The sequence below is a fragment of the Hesperophylax consimilis genome, chromosome 5, assembly GCF_061612785.1.
Source record: "Hesperophylax consimilis isolate HC1 chromosome 5, BYU_Hcon_1.0, whole genome shotgun sequence".
Taxonomy (NCBI): domain Eukaryota; kingdom Metazoa; phylum Arthropoda; class Insecta; order Trichoptera; family Limnephilidae; genus Hesperophylax; species Hesperophylax consimilis.
Window position 1 is genome coordinate 17,276,406 of NC_142840.1, and position 18,489 is coordinate 17,294,894.

The 18,489-nt window shown below is 34.2% G+C and overlaps 1 protein-coding gene across 4 annotated transcripts in view; it reads left to right on the forward strand.

Annotated features, from left to right (window-relative positions):
- The first annotated feature begins 1,080 nt into the window (after window positions 1-1,080).
- Window positions 1,081-18,489, forward strand: part of sd (TEA domain transcription factor 1 homolog scalloped) — a 158,784-nt gene continuing 141,375 nt past the window's right edge. Inside the window, exon 1 of one of the 4 annotated variants that reach the window (XM_089631660.1) lies at window positions 1,081-1,534. In XM_089631660.1, coding sequence (XP_089487786.1) covers window positions 1,501-1,534 — 34 coding nt within the window. In that variant the 5' untranslated portion in view covers window positions 1,081-1,500. The remainder of the gene's footprint in view (window positions 1,535-18,489) is intronic. The other 3 variants (XM_089631661.1, XM_089631662.1, XM_089631663.1) reach the window with 3 other exon arrangements.

Below are 18,489 nucleotides of genomic sequence, written 5' to 3' on the forward strand. Positions count from 1 at the left end.
GTGCTATAAAATAATCCATCCCTAACAGGATGTAAGGAAATTCCCGCTGCTTGCGCTATGCTACCTACGGTATATCAGTGAATCGTCCTCGTTATAACTGCCAACAATTTAATGAAGATAAGCCTGAACTAAAATAATATTTGATAATTGGTCATAGCTATGAACTCACTATTGCCGTGATCATTTTAACCAAGTTAGACTGTAATTTTTTTCTTTTTATTCAGCTGTTACAGAGGTGATTTTCTTTAATGATTGTTATAAAATAAACAATTTAGAAGTCATAAAACATTTTGCCTTATAGAGTTGAGAGTTTTCCAAAAACTCGCATGTTTTGTTACAATCTTATATGTATGCAGGATGTAATTTCTTCAATAAAACGTTTACGATTGACATGTGTTTTTATTCATACCGCCAACTTAAAAGCAATGAAAATCCTAATTTTTATCTACTGTTGGTTTGATTTTATTGTAATAATTATTATTTTGAGCTAGAATGAAAGAAAAATTTAAAATATTAATATTTTCCCGCTCTAAGTATTAACGGCATCTGTGAAGTTAAGTTGAATACTTTTTTTAAAGAATTGCGTACAGCACTAAAATAATTTATCGAAACTGCCTAATGGCGGCGCTAGCATCGCCGTTTCAAGGTGTTCACCAAAGCCGTTATCCGGTTGGTTGTTCCGTGTGCCAGGTAGAGGTAGATATGGCGGCTGTGTTGTGTCGCGAGATGTTTAAGTGTGTGTATGGCGTGTTACATGTTTGACCAGTTTCACACAAGCACACTGTACACGTGAGCGTTTCGGGGCGGTGCGGGTGAACGGGTGGACAAACTGGCTTCGCCTATGAGAAGTTGTGTCAGCATATGCGCAAACGAGGTGCGCATTCGTCGTGTGCGTTGTCTGGATTCTTTGTGCCATTCTTGGCATACCAATAACAGTTTAACTCTTCATATTTACGGACAAAACACTGTCGTTATTCAAGAATTACCCCATATATTGGCTTCAAAGTTCTAAATCGGTAAGTACCATTACAATTCAGTATATTTTCATACATTACGATAACTGATTTGAGGAAATCCAAGCCGAGAATGCCAACAATGCGATCGCGATCCACCAATATTTTACATACTTGTCATGTTTGCTAGTGTAACTTCCGGCGGCCACAATGCCGATGTTTGAATAGGAGAGCGGGTGACGGTGAGCAGTGAGCGTTGCTTGAGCGGTTCTTTCGAGGATTATCGCCGAACTCGAATCAAATATACAATGTTTTCGTTGCAGTGTTTGTGTGCAATTATTTAGAACCATGCCAGTGACATAAAATCTCTCTAGTCGGGCAATTGTGTGCAAAATTCTGTGGTGTTTCTTACGTGCGGGTTTGTCAGTTTTGACGTTTTTTGTGTTTATATTGACAAATGTCTCAGATGATATCGTGTGAATTATGTTTATTCCGGCAAATTTGTTCAAGGTGTATTAATAAGTGCATACAAATTTAACCAGTTAAAATGGATTGTGATTATTCAAAATTTTACCCAAAATGTAAGTTAACATTTTCGAATTTTATTCTACCTAGAGGTTTTATTTTTTTTTTTAAATATGTGCTTTTGTATTTGATGCAAAATATATTTACGTATTTTGTTGATCTAAATCAGCATAACAGTTTTTTTTTTAAATTTTGATCAAATCTTCGTGTTAGGGCTATTTTAATATTATTCGAATTAAAATGCTTCACCCCCATTCGTCAAAGTAATCGGCATTAGATTTTCCGCCGCTATATAAAGTTTTTTTTGGTATCTAAAATTTTTGGTTATTTATAATTGTGCATTCGATAAGCTATATTTATAAAAGTATAATTTCTCAGCGAATGATTAATATGATACATTGATAATTCCGACAAGAGATTGTATTATGATCGTCAAAATATACATATTAAGTTTTCCCTCCAAAATAGTTCATGAAAATTTCCTCAAGATTTTCTTGTTTTTTTTTTGTTAAAGAAAAATAAATCAACCGTGAATAATAATTTTTGGAATTAGAAGATTAGGCACCAAATTATTTAGTGTGCAAAACCACCCGTGTTATTATTATTTCCATTTTTCGTACTCTGTGTGATAAAATCTGATATTTTTATAAAGGAATAAACATTTTCGCAAATGTCCATAATGTATTAAAATTTATTGTAAATAATTCATTTATCATTTTATTTTCGTATCTTTGTAGTTCCCCACTACCTAAGTGTATTTATTTTTTACACTGATATAGGTATTGAAAAAGTAATAAATGATGATATTGTTGAAATTTATTTTGTGGAGAAAACTAATATATTGGTTGATATTTCTTTCCGATTTAACAGCTACACTTTTTCTTCGATTAAATTCGCGTAGGTTTAAAATAGTAAATAATGCCGTCGTTCCCGTACGATTATCTTCTTTGCATTTTATTTGATGATTTCATTTGGGATCCCACCTCACCTATTCTATGATCTATCTATTTAGAATCTATGAAATAGATCTTCTAGTCTTCTTTCTATGCGATAGAAACCCGAATTTGAATCAACTTCACTTTCGTTCTATGAAATAGACCATACAAGTACCTACAATAGATAAGGTGGGAACCCAGCATTAGGGATTTATTATAACTTATAACACTTATAACTTTAGCATAATAAACTTCTGTGGCTTGACTTCAGTTAACTTGTATATTTATATCTATCATTGGACAGGTAGCTAGGTGCTTCTAAAAATATTTACGTTATTATAAGAGAAGCTAGAACCGTACAAACTTGAGAATTGGAGTACCTACTTACAATTCTACTTCAATTACTAGTTCATATCCAGTGAAATTTATGCTTGAAACCTTAGAACTTAATTATGTTATATTTTATTTTATTTATTCAGGGGACATTGAGTACAAACAAAATTTAATATCCAACGTGAACTCTGTAAGCCTTGCTTTGTGTAGGTATAAGAAATCACAAGCATATTTAATTCACCTAAAAAATTGTCTTCACCTTTCAACGACATAAGATGGAAACACCAACACAGTGTAATAATAATAAATTCCGTCATATAAACCATACTTCTAAAGTACCTACGCAAAATAAAAGTACAGGTAGGTGTACCCGGAGTGTTACCAGGGATACAGAGCGAATATAATATGAAGCGAATATGTCATTTAAAAAATATATTTCATGTCTCGAACTTATGCAGGTAGGTATTAAGTAGCTAAATATTCAATCACTTGGCCCGTGAGCGTTTATTATGCTTGGTTCCACGTTGCTGCAATTTCTTATTGTCCTAAGTTAGGCATATATTCGATTTTATTTTCAACTAACCGGAGAAAGTTAATTTATCGTAATTTAAATTTAAAAAATTACCCAAGTGCTAATTGACTGAGAGCCAAGCCCTGTTTTAACTCGAGCACTTTGCATTTCGTCTGTCTGTAATTTTTTTTCTGTGTTCCGTGTCCGGTCAATCCTGTCAAGAAGGTAGTCATATTGGATAGTACCTTTTTACTCTGCCAGAGTTCGCATGAACGTTACAAGCTGCCAAATCGTAGGGTCTAATGTTCACAGAACTATCTCCCGTAATACTACCAAATCGTAGGGTCTACTGTTCACAGAACTATCTCCCGTAATACTACCAAATCGTAGGGTCTACTGTTCACAGAACTATCTCCCGTAATACTACCAAATCGCAGGGTCTACTGTTCACAGAACTATCTCCCGTAATACTAACCATCATAAATCAATAAATCAAATCATCATCATGGCCTATAAATCAGTAGGATTTATAGGCCCTGTTAGAAGTTCTACCGAGCCGAACCCTCTGATATGAAAATATCTGGAGACGGTGAATTTTTTTTTTCCCATTTGATATCTGGTGATTTGACGTGTTGTTGTTCTTGTATTGTTTTGTATTTATTTTACTTATATAATGCACTTACATAGTGTTGATTGACTAGCTGATCATTTGTGGAAAAGTGAGTGGAAGGGTTAAGTTTTTCCTTTGGGGAAGACTTAACCCGGACAACTAAATCGGAAGTTTAAAAAAAAAAGCAACTAGAGCTTGCACCAAGCTGATTACTTTATTTGCCATTCTATTATAGTCACTAGTAATAGATTTAATTAGAATTAGATGAATCTTTGAGAGAAGCATTTTACGGGCGAATGCAATCGGAACAATTGATTGATTGACACTTGTTAACGTTTGGTCAACAAATCTAACCGAAGTGTTTATGGGTGTTTGGGGGGCATCTCGAGTCATCACTGTCATCGGTCAACGCGAGCAAACTTGGAACAATTGACAGTGGGCGGCTCATCATCATTCCTTATTGCCTCACGTTCGTAATCTCGACCGGCGATGCTGTCTTTGACGGGCCGCGAAAAATTACGTAATTTAAAAAAAATCTTGACCATTTTAAAGGGCTGCCAAATTTTCATAAAAATCACATGAATTTTATTAAAATCAATCAGCTCTTGTCTACGTATTGATTAAATTTTATTAAAATCAATCAGCTCTTGTATAGCTAAATTAAATTAATCATTTATCTCCGACTAATAATTCATGTTCTGTGCAATTAATTAATGAAGTATTGAATGAATTATTATTTTCTGTCGTTTTTCTGCCTTGAAGTTGCAAACATTTCTCTAATTCTACCCATAATACAAACTAATACTATTATATAAATGTAAATTAGTCGACAATCTGAACTTCTTTGTGGGGTATTCCGTTCAGAAAAGTGTGTGCACTCTGTTTGGCTGGCGTACTCCGACGGAGAACGTGAGTCCTAACTCGTACGTGGGCTTATGATACTGCTAAACTTAATAGGGCAGTTTGCTAGCATCTTTGTCTACCGACGTATCTTATGACGAGATCTTATCAGACACGCTCTCTGATTGTTACAGCCAGTTTCGATTCTTTTAAGTATTATTTATTTTGTCTCAGTATTGGGGATTCCATGAAAAGGTGAACACTAACGACTCCACATGTTTTGAATTCTGTTGCTTTTAATTCATAATTTCAACGCAACAGAGAATGGTTGTTACCACTTGGCTATAAGGCTAACGGATGTGTCGTAACATTAATAGGAAATATTGTATTCTGTGAGCATTAAACTCGTTAGCCTTCAAAACAATTTGAATGAATTTACAATATTCCGTGAGATTTCCTTGTGAAATGTTGATTCCGAGGAAGACTTATAATTTCGATATCCATCAATCACTGAGATTCAGACAGATAGCATCAAATACCCCGCCGAGCATTGAGATTGAAGGTTTACCTTTGCGCATATCTATCCGCCTCCGAAGGAAGCGTACTTGCATCTCTGTTCGAACGAATCTTCGATAATTTAATGACATTGAGAAGTTTAGAATTTAGAAGCGAGGGAGAAGAAAGGGAATAATTAACTAACGGATTTCTCTACCACCCGATGTCTAGTTCCTGAAACTATTATTCTTTCAGTAATCGGACATCATTCAACTCGTATTGCGAAAATCGTGATTGGCCAATTTTGGGTCATTGAACCGTTTTGAAATTAATGAAATTGTTCGTCTGCTGCTTGTAGCACTAGTATAGCGATATCAACTAGCAACCCTGCCTACGGTGACAGTGTTTACAGAGCCGAGTCCGTCTTGCCAAGTGTTATTTCTGTCCGGGCGGCGCGCGTTACAGAAGCACGGCGATACAGCGTACAGCCAGCAGCAGTCAGCACCGAGCACACAGCACACAGCCACCGCCTAATTCTCGGAACACCGCAAAGCGATTGATTATTCCCCTGCACTTGTTCATTAACACGGTGGATGCTCTCGCTTAGATAATATAATTGCCTTGGTTGACTATCAAACGTGCAGATGCTACTGAATTATTTACTACTTTGTCCCCCGAAATAGGTAATCCCGAAAATGGCACCAGGGTCACGTTTTTTCTGTCCCTCCGAATAATTTTATTTTACGCGTCGTTATTAGTTTTATAGACATTATTTTTCATTTCACTCAGTCGGTAATACAAATAGTTTACTGAATTAAATTCAAACCACCTAATAAGAAACGAGGGCTTTAACTACATATTTCACTTTGATCATAAATTATTAAGAATCGTGTTTATTCGTATTTTTAACATCGTTTTGGGTAAAACGGACCTCTGGAAAATTCTGTTCGAGAAAGTGTCTGAGAAACTGTCGATAAATAGTCCTGCAGCACTCGTCGTCCCATTGGCCCGGTGACAGGGGCGGATCTATGACTCAAAAGCAGTCAGCAAATATATCCAATTTAATTCATTGCATGTACCTTAATAATACATCACTCAAATAATGTAGTAATGTAATAAATATGATTAAAAAAATGTTTCGATCGTTAATCTTTTTGGCAAAGCATATGAATATTGGTCACACATATTATTAGTGTTATGAATCATTGAGAAACCCCAAGTTTTATTAACACTTTACCTAAGAGGTATTTATTATATTATCCTTCTCACAAAACGTAATTCTTACGCAAACATGACTTCGGGAAAAACGTTTTCCTTTTCATGATACTTCGTGCTATGTTTAAGAATATCCTTAACACAATGTGTCAGTACCTATGTAGGTATTATTTATTCGATGGTAGTTTATATCTAATTGCTAACGAGAAATAGATGAGTTTTTTTCTAGAGGAAACTTATTATTAATGTTGTGTATTATAAATATAGACTGTATTGCATTGCACTACCCCTGCATACATTCTGGAATAAATCTTATTATTATTATATTATTGCATCAGCATCAGAAGGGAAGCAGAATAAAACACAAGAGTTACTATTATTTCATTTGAAAGTTAAATTTTAAGTAATGTTAAGAATGAGACGCTTTGGTGGTTTGGGTATGTAGATCGAATGGACGAAGAAAAAAGTTCAAGGAGAATATATGACGCATATGAATGTGAATGGTAGAAGAAGACAGGGACGCCCGAGGAAGACGTGGCATTATCAGAATTACAGAAGAGTGAGTATGAGACGATGTATGAATATGGATGAGGCAAGGAGTGTGTGCCAAGACCGAGTTGCTGGGCGGTTCGTCCTCCTCTGTCCGTTAGTTAGTTAAGTTAAATTTACTCAAACAAATATTGCAAGGTTTCGTAAACTGTCACATACAGCTTTCGTAACGTAATAGTGTATACGCGTTTGAATTTCGGTCGGGAGGTTACGGGTTCGATTCCCATCTCAGGGCAAAAATATGATACATTTCATCTCAAAATGGCATCTCGATGCAGGATGGTTAAGTTAATGGACCTTCTCTGTCGTAAAGAAAATAACATATAAATTACGAAATATAATCTCCGCAAGTTCCTGGATTATTATGGGTCTAATGTTTTCATGGCCTACCGACTTATCCTAGCAATATAAAATTAATGTTACACCATTTAATTGTTGTGTCGTAACAGATTGATTTGATTCATCGATAAAACATTTTTGTGTCTTATTTTAGTTTATTTGATTTCCTGTAGAGATCTGAATGACCACGATAATTATTACTGTTAAAGTTACCTTTACATTTTTATACCGATCATTAATTTGGATTAATAAATTTTTCTTAGAATTGTGAAATATTATTTATGGACAGATGATTTACGAACTAAGCTGTTCAGTACAGTAAAAGATTGTGACTTATTGAGTTAAATATAAATAGAGTCTACATTCCTTGCAATATCAGTGTTAAGTATTGTTCCTGTGCGGGAAGTAGGAAGGGGGTTGTGGCGGCTGTCGATGTCGCCCGAATCTTTCCGAACGCGAACGAACTCAGCGAACGAGTCGAAGGTGACCGGCAGCCGAGCGCCGCCTCGCAAATGCTCCACGAGTTTTTAACATTAATAAGTCAATTTACAAAACTACTGATGGTTAAACCGTACTTACCAATGAAAGGTTATAACATTGCTTTCCTTATATTTTCCGGTAAGACTTGTACAATATATCAGCGTGCATGTCATCATTTTGAAGTTATCGCCGGAGACCTGTGCCCGGCGAGCGCTTGTAACCGACTGATGCCCGTGATATCTCACATCGGAAAATGATCCGATATGCGTGGCCCATTGCTGCAAAGCTGGCTCTATCTATATACCTCAATGCTTTGACACTGTTTCGGTTGCAATGGAAGCTACCTTAGCTTGTGGTACCGGGCCAGGGGAAAATCGACCGACCGGGATGAAATCGGCTATAGGAACTTATTATACCTAGTTGACTAAGATGGTGACTGGGTGACACGGTGCTTGGTGACCGTGCTGTTTGGTTGGTTGCTTGCTTGCGATGAAAGTTGGTTGGTTACCTTAGCGCCTGCCGGTGACATGTGGGTTTATCCCCCTTCTCCGGGAGCGGGAAGGGCGAGGGTCTGAGCTATTCCGAGAGGAGTATTTAAAGATCCCGCCTGTCTCCGATGTATTCTTTGTTTTATTTTCCGCGATAGAACCCTTCAGAGCGGAGACAGCGCTTAGTTAGATTCGGCCAGTAACCAATAAACTCCCAAGCATCAAGAGTATCCCACGGGATAACATTAACTGTTTCACGTTGCCAGTTACTTTTCTGTAATATTATACCAACCGTAAAGGGGGTGAAGGATTACGCTATACGCATCCAAGCGTTTGTATAACTCCATATCGCTCTCCATATAATCCCATACAGACCTGTTACACCTTATAGATGATGTGTTACAAGTGTGGGCGTGGCGACGATGATGCGCCGTGATTTGCTAGCCAGGCTATATTTAAAAATTAAGCGACTGCCGTAGGAGGAGAGGGGTCAGATAAATTTGATGATCACACTTCTGTCATCTGTGAATGTGACAGATCCTATACAAAGAAATGATATTCCGCAGCAGTTCCTAAGTTGATCTGACCCCTTCTCTTGAGGAAGATTATAGCGTAGTGTGACATCTCAACTTATAATAGGTATAGGCCACGTCCAAATTTTGCGTTATGCGCATAGCATAATGTGTCTTAGGCTTTCGACAATTAGTATTATAACGTATACAGGCCGTTACACACGTGGAATATTATACGAACATGTATGGCAGCGTGGCTTATCTCAAGATGTCGCTCGTCGTACAATCCAATACGGTCGTCACAGGCGAGTAGTAATATATGTGTGGGCGTGGCTTGGATTATTTTCCTCGATCTGCTAGCCGAACGATATGTTGTGATTTCCTTCTCTCCTGCCAGACCGTGCAGGGCTAGTAGGCCAGTCAATAAAGGTTCAAAATGAGGCTAACCCAAGCATTAATTCCCCCGTCGATGAAATTTTTGCAGTCACGTGGAGTATCATTTAGGGATGACGAATGACAAGAGATCCAACAAAATATATAACGGGAAATTAGTTATTTTTAGCAAAAACTGAAAAAAAATTATAACTCTCGCTGGAAAAGTATTTCTTTCGAGAACTCTTCACATATTGTTAGTATTAATTAATATCCACCTGATTAAATAGAAATCCAACAATATTTTTGTAGGGAAAGTGTTTTTTTTAAAGAGATTTGTTTTTTAATTCTATTGTTACCGGGAAAATTATTCCTTCCAATTTTTGATCACGGAGTGTCTTTATATTGGTGTTTGCTTTATTTAATCAAGAGATCCAACATTTTTTTCTTTTGGAACATGCTTTTTTGATATCAGTCAAAAATATCGCTCCGGGAAAATCACCCGTCCAATTTTTTTACGCCAAGTTGATGGGATAGCTATGTAAAAACGATTTCTGCAAAGATCCAACAAAATTTTGAACGGCAACCTATTTTTTTAAATTAATTTCGAACGCACGCTCATTTCGCGTGATTTTTTGATGAACGGGAGCCCGCGGGGTAAGGGGAGGGGTGGGGCTAGTCGCACGGGGGGATAGCGAGCCGTTCGGCGCGGGATATAGCTGACCGCTGCCCGCGGGGTAAGGGGAGGGGTAGGGCTAGTTCCATTCGGGACTACGCTACGCGTTTGACGGCCGCTTCTAGAGTCTGTGTAAAATTAACAAAGGGCAAATTGCATGGTTTATTGACAACGCTTCGTATATCTGCTTTCGATTCGAGCTTTTAAAACCACAATTCCTTATGGATTAATAAATCCAATATGGACTTTTTGTAAATTCCATTTTTATTCGAAAAAGAATCTGAACTCATCAATTTTATCAATAAATTGATTACACTTTTCAAAAAACTTTTTTTACATAGTTACATTGAAAAGAAAAAAAAACATGACAATACTTCTATTAAAATCGAAAATAAAGTTGGCAGTTAATAAGTTAATAATTAATAACACAATTCTGAAACGAATTGATATTTGCCCTGAAACCGGGTAAAAACCATAAAAAAATGTTGCTTTATGATAAGGGTTGGCACATTCAACGATAATTAAAATACATTTTTATTAATAATTTAATTCATAACAAAACATAACACACTTTGGTAAATTTGATTTGATTTGGTAAAATTTGGTAAATTTGGAATTCCGCTTCACGGTAAATATGGAATGTTTATTTGAATTGATACTTGAATTTAGTTATATTATTACTAAAAGTGACTCTTAATGTTAAGGAAAACCTAAAAAAATATACACTTCAAATTTTTATTTCGTTTTAATTATTTCACATATACGATAATACACCGGTCGTCAACCAAAATCATAACGCCATATTACATTTGTTCGCGAGATTTCAAAGCAACTACAAAGTAATATGTCATTTGCTGGAAATACCAACCAAACAAAATAAATCTGAATCCTAGTAAAAAAGCGAAAGTATCTCCTATATTCTTCTCCCTTCCACGTACGAAAATTATTGCAATACGCCTAGAAACAAAACGATGTTTACGTTATTGTTCCTATAAGTATGTTTTTTATGTACCTGCCTACTTGTAGACGTAAAACGAGATCAGTTGACTGTCGAATTATGTGTGATGATAACAAGTAATATGTTTTGATTTCTGTATTTTTGTACTGAATTGTATGCCACTCAATTTCAGACTTTCAATCAGTTTTTATTTGGCGCATGGATTTAAAATTACCATTGAGGCAAGTACCTGCAAACATTAAAATAAATAAATATAATATATATTTATTTCAAGCTTATTCCAGGTGAACGGGTCGGATATACAAAAGTGGGATAATAATAATGTAGTTCTTATAATTTCTTTAAGAACGTATCTCATTGCCCCTAAAATAATATATTTTACCTAATTTTGGAGTAAATATGTAGATAGTTTTACGAAGAAAGATAATAATAATTTTTATTCCGGGATTCAGTTTGCCAGCAAAAAATTTCTATGCAAAAAAAAGAAAAATCGAGTGGGACTTTTTATTTTTGGTATTGTTTAATGATGTTTGTCGTTTTTTATAGGAAAAAGCAACATATTGAATAGCCAAGATGTCTTCCAGAAAAAGGATCGAACTTTGGTGTTACTTTTCTGAAGTAGATGGAGGGATGCATTGCTCCACAATTTAGAAATGGGAGTTAAAAAATAAACATCCGACTATTCCTCTCCAGGTCCAGCGCCCTGCGCCCTCCGTGTCCTTTGCGGCACCCATCTCAACGATTTTATTAGTGACTTGTAAAATTACTTTTTATTTTTGTTCGTAAAATAACATATTTATTATAAAGTTTGTAATATGTTTATTTTGTGTAACGACATATTGTTTTTTACTAAAGTTACTCCAAAGCTCTCCTCGCTTTAAGAACTCTGTGCTATAAAGTGTAAAGCTTACAAATACAGGTTTTCTAAGTAAAGTTATAAATGTACTTCTGCAATGTACAAAATAAATCCCTATATTTGATATTTTTTGTGTGTTTATTTAAAATGTTTTTTTCAAAACGAACACATTTATGTGAATGCGAAAAAATGGTTCATTATTGCTTTCTTTAAGTTTCCTAAATGTGAGCAATCTAGGTACAAAACCAAAATGAAGTGTCGAATCAAGGAATTAAATGAATAAATTCGATGAATTAGTTCACTTGACCAGGTGAATAAGAATGAATTGATTCATTATTGTGAATGAATCTGCCCATGTCTGGTACTAACCGAAGCCACCGCGTGGAAAGGCTCGGTCATTAGTCCGCCGTTTCCCATAGTCAAGCCTATTATTCGATCCCCTCCCATATGTTTTCTTAAATACATTGGCATCAATATTTTAAATTATGACAATAGTAGTGAAAATGATTTGCAAAGTGAACAACCATCTTCTTCAAAAAAATCCAAGTTTGCAGCGTAATTATTTCATCCGAATTAATTCAACAAACCTTTTTTGAAACACAGATTTTTTTTTAATATTAACAGCTAATTTAATTTTTTTCCTCGCAATTAACACATTATGTGGGACATGTTATTTGTTTTATCTAGATTCTAGATAGTATGAAAATATTTCTTATGATCTTATTGTGAAAAAAATGTGTATTTTAAAATGTAGTTCTATTTCTATATTTTTTCTATCTTCTGTTTCTATAATAACAAAAATAATATCAACCTTTGTACCTTATTTTATTGTATTTTTGTTTTATTTTTTGGTCAGTTAGTAAATGATCTCTAATTTTAGTTTCGCAGAGTAATGTTTTTAAGGTGTAAAACTTTTTTTCATACTATAATAGATTTAGATTCAACAATAAAACGTTAAAAATAAGAACTGATCCCAATTGTTGTCATTGTATTGTAGTTACCTATAATGTCTTATAATTAATATTATTATTCCACACTAACTACACCCATTTAATTTTCTGTCACATAAATAGGCAGTTGTCAAAATAATGAATTGGTTAAAATAACATCATATTATGCAAGTATTTTAAAATTAAAATTGATATTATAGAAGCTTTACGTCTCTTTCATTGGTTTTAACAACGCTTTCGGAAATGCCTGTTTGTGTTGCTTTTTATTGAGAATTTGAGAATTATGAAACAACCTCATTTACAATGCCACAATAATTTAAAAATATATATTGAGTTTGTTTATATTGCACTTCGCATATAAACCACTAGTAAAATTTAATTTAATTCTATGGTTACTATAAAACACCTTTACAGTAATAGAAACAGATTTTGTTTAAAACATTCATTCTTCCATTGAGGTATAATATTCAATGCATTTTTCACATTTTCGGACAACCAAACACAAAAAACATCAAGTCGGCTTCTCACCCCTCCCCAAGTCCCCACCGCGGCTTACTCGGCGGGCAGCGGTCAGCTATATCTCGCGCCGAACGGCTCGCTTGCCCCCCGTGCGACTAGTCCCACCCCTCCCCTTACCCCGCGGGCTCCCGTTTATCAAAAAATCACGCGAAATGAGCGTGCGTTCGAAATTAATTTTAAAAAATAGGTTGCCGTTCAAAATTTTGTTGGATCTTTGCAGAAATCGTTTTTACATATCTATCCCATCAACTTGGCGTAAAAAAATTGGACGGGTGATTTTTCCGGAGCGATATTTTTGACTGATATCAAAAAAGCATGTTCCAAAAGAAAAAAATGTTGGATCTCTTGATTAAATAAAGCAAACACCAATATAAAGACACTCCGTGATCAAAAATTGGAGGGAATAATTTTCCCGGTAACAATAGAATTAAAAAACAAATCTCTTTTAAAAAAAACACTTTCCCTACAAAAATATTGTTGGATTTCTATTTAATCAGGTGGATATTAATTAATACTAACAATATGTGAAGAGTTCTCGAAAGAAATACTTTTCCAGCGAGAGTTATAATTTTTTTTCAGTTTTTGCTAAAAATAACTAACTTCCCGTTAAATATTTTGTTGGATCTCTTGTCATTTGTCATCCCTAAATGATACTCCACGTGACTGCAAAAATTTCATCGACGGGGGAATTTTTGCATACCTCAAACTCTTTATTGATTGGCCTATAGTGAGCTCCCCCTCAGCCATGCGCGTATTGTATAGCTTCCGTGTGTAGCGGGAACAAATTATTCTATATTACACACGCCCATATATATTTATACATGTTATAAAGTATTTCCCTCGTCTTTAACCATAATACATGATATCATGCCAGACTATACTGAGACCAAAGTTCTAACTAATAAATTGATTTAATAAGTAAATATATATGTATTGTAGTAACTTAATATAATCAAACTTAAAAGGCTTAGGCCCTGGGTTTAATTTCTAGATGCAACCGAATCTTTTTCTGATGTTTCTGTTTCAATTTTTCGTTTGATAATCGCTTATATTGTCTTCAATGATTAAATAAATAAAATTGCATTTTATGTTTATTTTTTTTTACTTTATTCATGATTTTTTTATGGCTATGTAAATATTATAATGTACATCACAGCACCTACACCCCAGTAATTAGGTGTTATACTGCTACGGTATTTTTGATGCTGGATATCAGTGTAAATTTTAACGGCGGTTGGAACCCTGTCATAGTAAGATCGGGATTGGAAGAAACATTATTTCGCAATACGTCTCAAAAATATCATAAATAATATTTCCCTTCCATATAACCCTTTCGGACCGTGTGTATAATTTAAAATACATAGATTTAAGAATTTTTCCCCCTCATCTAGAGCTAATAAAAAATTACGGGTTTCATTTTTCGAATGCTGGTATATGACTGGCTATGTGCGCTATTTTTTAAATTGAATTTTAGATAGTATTGTAGGCGGTAGGCATTTTTATATTTTGAAATGTGATTTTTGTGTTCAATCTCGACCGAATTTTTTTCCGGTATTTTTTAATACATATTTCAATGTTTATTTTTAATTATTATCTATTGAATAAAATTATATTTTTTGTACACAGTGTACGATTTGTTATTATACGTGAAACATGCTCTCTGAGTCCTAATGTTCTTTCAAATGAAATTATGAAACTCTATGTTCTACCACTACCAATTTTTATTCAGGTCTGAAAGGGTTAAAAAGGCCTACTCGATAAGTTGGCTCTGATTCTTACGCGTGTGTCCAATGTGTTCACATTAATGTTCCTTATAATCCGAGTCATCTAACGTGGGTCATGAACTCTACCCCTTGATTATTCATATTTTTTTTATTAAACGCGTCTAAAACTAACAGTAAATGTTGTGTAAATCAAAAATAAACTTCTTCAGAATTTTCTAATGAATCATTCACTAAAAATAATTTGCAAATTACTTCAAACTTCTCGGTAGTGTCAGTATCAGTAGACGATGGTAATATTGAAGAATATGGGTTTCTTATTGCGAGGCGTGTCGGGACTTATTTTTAATGTTTCAGAAGGCAACTTCAAATTCAGGCCGGTATTTTTGCTTTGTGCATATATTTTTTTTTTCCATACAACAAATTGTAGGTTTTATGAAAATGGTAATTTATGGAAAGTCGCAAATCATTAGACAATTCACTTTTGGCCCTCTTAAGTACATTTTTATGCCGCAAATTTTTTTAGCTATCAATCTGAACCTGAACAAAGCCATTGTATTGGTATTAATGTATGATTTCGCCGGCAAGCAGCTAAAGTAAATTAGTTCCAATATCTACTACATTAAAGCTTGTTTATTGCCAGATGTTTAGCATTAATAATATCTACAATATGAGGTGTGCTATTTTATGTATCCTTTCTCTTTTAAGGTTGTCAAAATATCTAATTTACTCAAAAAAATTATTTGACAGAAAGAGAACAGGAAAAACATACTGTTTCGAAGTAACATTTTAGGTTAACATTTTTTTACACAGTATTATTATTTTTTACACAACAAGTAGATATTAGAATAAATGTTTAAGTTTTCTTTGTAGCTAATACAATTTTACAATTTACTAACTAATTTATTAACTAGCTCAACCCGGCGTTGCTCGACGATTCAAGTCATTTACTTCCAGGATGTTCTGGAATGTTATGGAATGTTATGGAATGTTATGGAATGCTCTCGAATACTCTCGAATGTTCTGTACTGTTCTAGAAATTTCTAGAGGACGAAAATTCCAGCCCTTATCTCTCGAAAAGCACTCCCTTCAGGTAAAAACGGGAACCTTCTTCATGGATGGGGAATAGAGGGCTACCACACCATATAACTCCCTTGATCGTACCGGGACTCGTTTCTGAGTTTTAACGGCACGCACATTGTACACTTGCTTTTATAATACATATTGATTGGCACAGTTCCGCGAGAAATTACGGGATATTATAATTGTTGTAGGATTTATGAAGCTTACGTATTTTATTTTTTTATTGAAAAAAATTATAGAGACGATCACAAATTTACCATACGAATACCTTTAGTAAATGATATTTAGTAACTAGTAAATAACGCTTGCTTGAAAATAGAAAAAGCGCAGACCCTTGAAAAATAACAAAATCTTACTTTACTTGTGTGAAGTTTAACCGTAAGAAATTGAAAGAAGAGAAATGCAGATTTCATTTATAGAATACAAAATTTTAATAATTTACTTGTTAAAAAATACAATACATGTTACATACGTATGACATGTACGCACTTGTCTGAATTCTTCACACAATCAGTTCCAATTTTGAAAATGACATTTTAATTCAAAGCAAATTTGAGTTTATTCAGCCAGATTTCACGCAGAACTAACGCACAGAAAACCGAAATTAGTATGTCTAATAAAAACAGTAATAAATAAATGAGGACAGGGTATAATATATCATACCTTTTATTTAAAATTACACCTACATGTATTAAGGCAGAATATTTAGCTACTTATTTTATACATTTTGTCTATGGTTTACCTAAAATATAGCAAATACTCGTAAGTTCCAACATAAAATACATTATTTTAATTTACCAACATTGCTTCCATATACAATACTATATAATCACAAAACAACAAGTTTGTACAGAGTACTAATTCTGTCTATGACATGACGTTTGGTTGAGGGCTTACAAAAGCTTTATCATTAGAACTTATCCAATGTTAAACTTTTTTTATAACACTTTATGTTTTTGACGCTATTTATTTCTGGTAGATAATTAAAATCTATTTTTATTCTTCTGGGTTACGTGTATTTTTTACATACTACTTTTATTTTGTACATTTAATTTTCTAAGTTAGCTGTAAGATATAGGAAAATCATGTAAACTGAACCCATCGCGCAGGATTTCATTAATGTTTTTGTCTTATAATAGGTATGTATATTTAAAATTTTGAAGTAGGAATCTTGGGATAATAGTTTATTCTACCGTGTTCCGCTTAGTATATAGTTTTTAAAAGCCAGCCTAGACCAAGTTAGTTTAGTAAATAGGTAGACAATATCTTTATGTCGGTGGCTTCGAGTATCACTCGGCAGAGCCGGCCCCTGATATATTTAACGATGAGTCGCCGCGATATAATTAGGGATCTTATTCCGTCTCGTCTGAGAGAGAAGTATCGCTGGCGGATGGCCTCCCAAGTCTCCGGATTGATTGGAGATGCATAAAGAAAATAATTACTCTTGTTTTGTTGTGATGCGGCTGCTGACCACAACACCCATGGTTGTTGAAAATTGACTTAGGTATTTAATATAAAACTAATTGGGGGCGATATATTTTGTGAACTAAATATTTGTTTTTATATCTACGGTTTTTTAGGTGAATTTGAAGGAGTGACGTCCCAGTTAAGGCGAAGCACTACGAAGGAATTCAAAATCATGTTTTTTTTTATATTTGAAAATTTAATCGCTTAGAAATACTATAGATGCTTTAATTACATACTGCGAGTAAAACACATCTTGGCCTTTGAAATAATCGAGCATTTTTCAATAAGTATTAGGTCTATAAAACTGATTTAATGTGTAAAATCTCCCCTTTTCGGTTATGGTTTTATTGTATAATGTTGCAAGTTAAGTTTTTTTAGAAAATAATCAGAAAACATTTTAATATTTGTGCCTTAACTTCACAAAATAAAATGCACTTTTTAGCGATGTTTATTTGCATAAATAAAACGGTGGGAATTTCAATCTTATCGCCATCTACCCAAGGAGTGTTATTGTTAGTGACCCGATTCCAACTGTTACACGACGTGGTGCATATCCGGGTAAACGTAACGTAGGATATAATCTACGCGTTCATAGACGGCGCCAATTTAATTATTTTATGAAAATACACTTGTTCATACAATTTATGCTTTATAATATTAAGACGAATAATTTATATCGGTGATCCAATCCAATATTGTATTTGTATGCCTTTCTTGAAATAATTGGGTTATACACCGACTAAATTATTGTTTATTATGTTGGGCGCTAGCAAATAATTCTTCTTAATATTTTAAAGCAACTTGCAAAAAGTGTTTGTTCCTAAAATAATTCAACTATCGCATTCTATGAACGAGCAGATTATGACGTACGTTACGTTTACCCTTAAAGGATATTAACTGCTAAAAATCCCCTTCTCGTAAACGTAATCGTACACTGATTTTAAGAGGAAGTTACAAGCCAAAAATGTGTATATTTTTGGTATGCCTTATATTGTAGGTAAGCCTTATATTGTAGGTAATAAGACTAATAAGCATTAAAATTACTTGACAAACGGAGTCTAGAAACGTTCGATTTCAAGTACAAAACTGTTTTTTTATTTAT